The 3,088-nt window shown below is 35.0% G+C and overlaps 1 protein-coding gene across 1 annotated transcript; it reads left to right on the forward strand.

Annotated features, from left to right (window-relative positions):
• The first annotated feature begins 206 nt into the window (after positions 1-206).
• LOC102294561 (olfactory receptor 6C1-like) lies at positions 207-2,212 on the forward strand. The gene is made up of 2 exons (XM_005950015.2): positions 207-1,115; positions 2,108-2,212. Exons 1-2 carry the CDS (start codon positions 207-209, stop codon positions 2,210-2,212), a joined length of 1,014 nt encoding a protein of 337 aa, XP_005950077.2.
• Positions 2,213-3,088: the final 876 nt, after the last annotated feature.

Raw genomic sequence — 3,088 nt, forward strand, 5'->3', positions numbered from 1 at the left:
TATAAAACTCCAAAGCTCACTTTTTGTTTTTCTCGTAGCTCAGCAGAGGTTGAATTCCCAGGTGTGTATTTTGTTGTTGAGCTAAGGGTAGTAAATAACAGGAGATGTAGAAGGAGTTCAGACATTGTTCATGATGTAGATGCAGCAACTCTTTGCTCTGTACACTCACACATTATTAAACTGCAAAGGTAGATGTTTCTCTGATCATGGATAATCAGTATAATGTAAGAAGTTTCATTCTGTCAGGATTTAATGAGACGATGAATTTCAGAGTACCCCTCTTCTCATTTACTTTACTGTGTTACTGTGTGATTTTATTCATCAATATCTCTCTTGTGCTGCTCATTGTCTTGGATGAAAACCTGCATGAACCTATGTACATTTTCCTGAGTAGCTTTTGCATTAACGCAATTTATGGGACCACAGGTTTCTACCCAAAATTTCTTTCAGATTTACTGTCGTCTTCTCAAACAATTTCATATGAAGGGTGCCTTTTACAAGCTTTTATCATGTACTCATTTGGCTATTGTGATTTGTCCCTTTTAGCTGTCATGGCCTTTGACAGGTATCTGGCTATATGTCGACCTCTGCACTACCACTCTTTCATGACTAAGAGGAGGCTTTCACAGCTGGTGTGTTTCTCCTGGCTGACACCTTTATGCATTTTTTCCATCAATATCCTGCTAACATCAAAACTCAGGTTATGTGATATAAACATTCAGAGAGTCTTATGTCTAAACTGGTTAATTGTTAAACTTGCTTGTCCTGAAGCTGACACCTTTTCAAACAACATCAGTGCATATGTAATATTTATCTTCTATGTGTCTCATGGTTTTTTCATAATGTGGACTTACATGCATCTTATTAAAACATGTGTGAGGTCCAGGGATGACAGGTTAAAGTTTATGCAGACCTGTGTGCCCCATCTGACCTCTTTGACCACATTTCTGTCTGTAATTGTTTTTCAGTATGTGTACCTGCGACTTGACTCCACAGATTTATTTCAAAGTCTTCAAAACTTCATTGCCATTGAATTTCTCATCATTTCTCCTGTCATGAATCCTCTTGTATATGGATTTAAGCTCGCCAAAATACGAAAAAGGATTTTTACTTTAGTTCATTATAAAACAAAATTACTTCAATCAAAGTTAAGAGTTTCTTATTTCAAAAGAAGAATGCCATTTAGAAATATATTATTGAATATATTTTGTTGTACATGACTTATAAGAGCAGGCCTCACACGCTCAAGTAACACTGCAGCATCTTAGCGTTTTTGGTTTCTTTGGTAACTGTGTTCCATATATCCACGCATACAAAGTTTTATATTTTTATTTCTTTTTATGTCTTAATAATTATTTTTTAATATTTTTTAATTTTAACAATTTTTTTAACTAATTGCAATTAGTTTGATGTGGATATGTACACTTCTCTGTGTTCTTGGGTGTAATACGGTTATTGTAGTATTATAACACAGGAATTTCTACAGACAAACATTTTAAGGTTCATCAAAAAACAGCAGATTTTTAAACCTTTTATTTCTTCAGATTTTTACAGCAAGCAAAAGACATAATCATTACTTTAATTTATAGCTTCTGTATTAACATATATGCATATAACATTAAACTGGCATTGAAAATTTTTGCTGTGCATTTAAAACTTCATGACATTGTTACTGAATATAAATTCACTTTTAACATCATAAGAGACTCTGAGCTACATCGTGACCGATTCATTTCTGTGCTTCCTATCGTCACAAACATGAAACCATAAAATGTAAGTAGGATAGGGATTGATTTGAAAAGCTAAAATCTCAAAAAAGGCAACTTGTATGAATGACTGCTGTATGCTGTGAGCTTTTTATGTACTTCTGTAACCTTGCTCACACCGATATTTATAAGCTAGTTTAGATAAATATAGAATACCTGACATCTATATATAACAGTTCACAAAATAGATATAGATAATAGAACCAAAGATAGAACAATATTTTCTATGAATTTGGAATCCACACAGTGGGTGGCTGCTGCTTTAAAAGCTGCCTCCCTTTTTTCAGATAGGGTGCTGTTGCAGAACGATATAGACATATAGCACGAAATCCTATAACCAGGTAGCCAGTATAGTATACAGGAACATCTGCACTGAGTATGGCCTGAAGGTCCAAAGGTTAAACATGAAGCCAGCAGGCTTCAGAAGGAAGTCAGTTATTGAGTAGAGAATGGTTTGGCACGACCCAGCCATAGCCCTTGGAGTTCCCCGTGTTTGCTTACACCCAAGTCTGATGGCACCCCCCGTTTTTACACCAACTACCGGAAGGTAAATGCAGTGAAAGTCTCTGATTCTTTTCCACTTCCTCGTATGGAGGATTGCATTGACGATATAGGTCCTGCCAAATACATTTCCAAACTGGACCTTCTTGAGGGGTATTGGCAGGTGCCTTTGACAACCAGGGCCTCCGACATTTCCTCATTCGTAACGCCGGACCATTACATGCAGTACACGGTGATGGCATTTAGCATGAAAAACTTTTAGGGTCTCAGCTGGTGTGTTTCAGTTTTCAGTTTTATTTTTATGGCACTAGTTCATAACTTAAGTTAACTCAAGGCAGTGTATGTTGCAAGATAATCACCCTATAACATTAGAGAGATACCCCCAATAATCAGGTGATCCCCTATGAGCCAGCACTTAAACAGGCCATCTTGCATTCATTTCATGGTACAAAATTTGAATGCATATAATTATTCCTGTGAAATTTTAGCTTCTTATAGTTATCAACATCTTTTTTGAAAAGTGGTCCATCAGCGTGCTTTCTTGCCAGTTTTCTTGTACATTGAAATCAGCTTTCCAACACAATTGCTAAGATACAAACAAAACGAACAAATAATAGATTAAACACAAATTCACAAATATACTTTCTGTGCTTTTAGTAGGAACAATATATACTAATAACTTTAACCATGCTCTTGATTTTATTACATGCATAATTTCTTTTTTAATGCATAAATTATGCATTAAAAATGAATTTATTTTTATGTAAATCTTTGATTATTTATTTATTTCTCATTTTGTTTTTCTATATCCATACACCAAC

The sequence above is a fragment of the Haplochromis burtoni genome, unplaced genomic scaffold, assembly GCF_018398535.1.
Source record: "Haplochromis burtoni strain Fernald_Lab_line unplaced genomic scaffold, NCSU_Asbu1 Contig_705, whole genome shotgun sequence".
NCBI lineage: Eukaryota > Metazoa > Chordata > Actinopteri > Cichliformes > Cichlidae > Haplochromis > Haplochromis burtoni.

Excerpts from the sequence above, each read along its gene's own strand:
- LOC102294561 (XM_005950015.2), top strand. The coding sequence starts at position 207 with ATGGATAATCAGTATAATGTAAGAAGTTTCATTCTGTCAGGATTTAAT. Across the intron at positions 1,116-2,107 it reads GAAAAAGGATTTTTACTTTA|GTAGCCAGTATAGTATACAG; the intron begins GTTCATTATAAA and ends TCCTATAACCAG.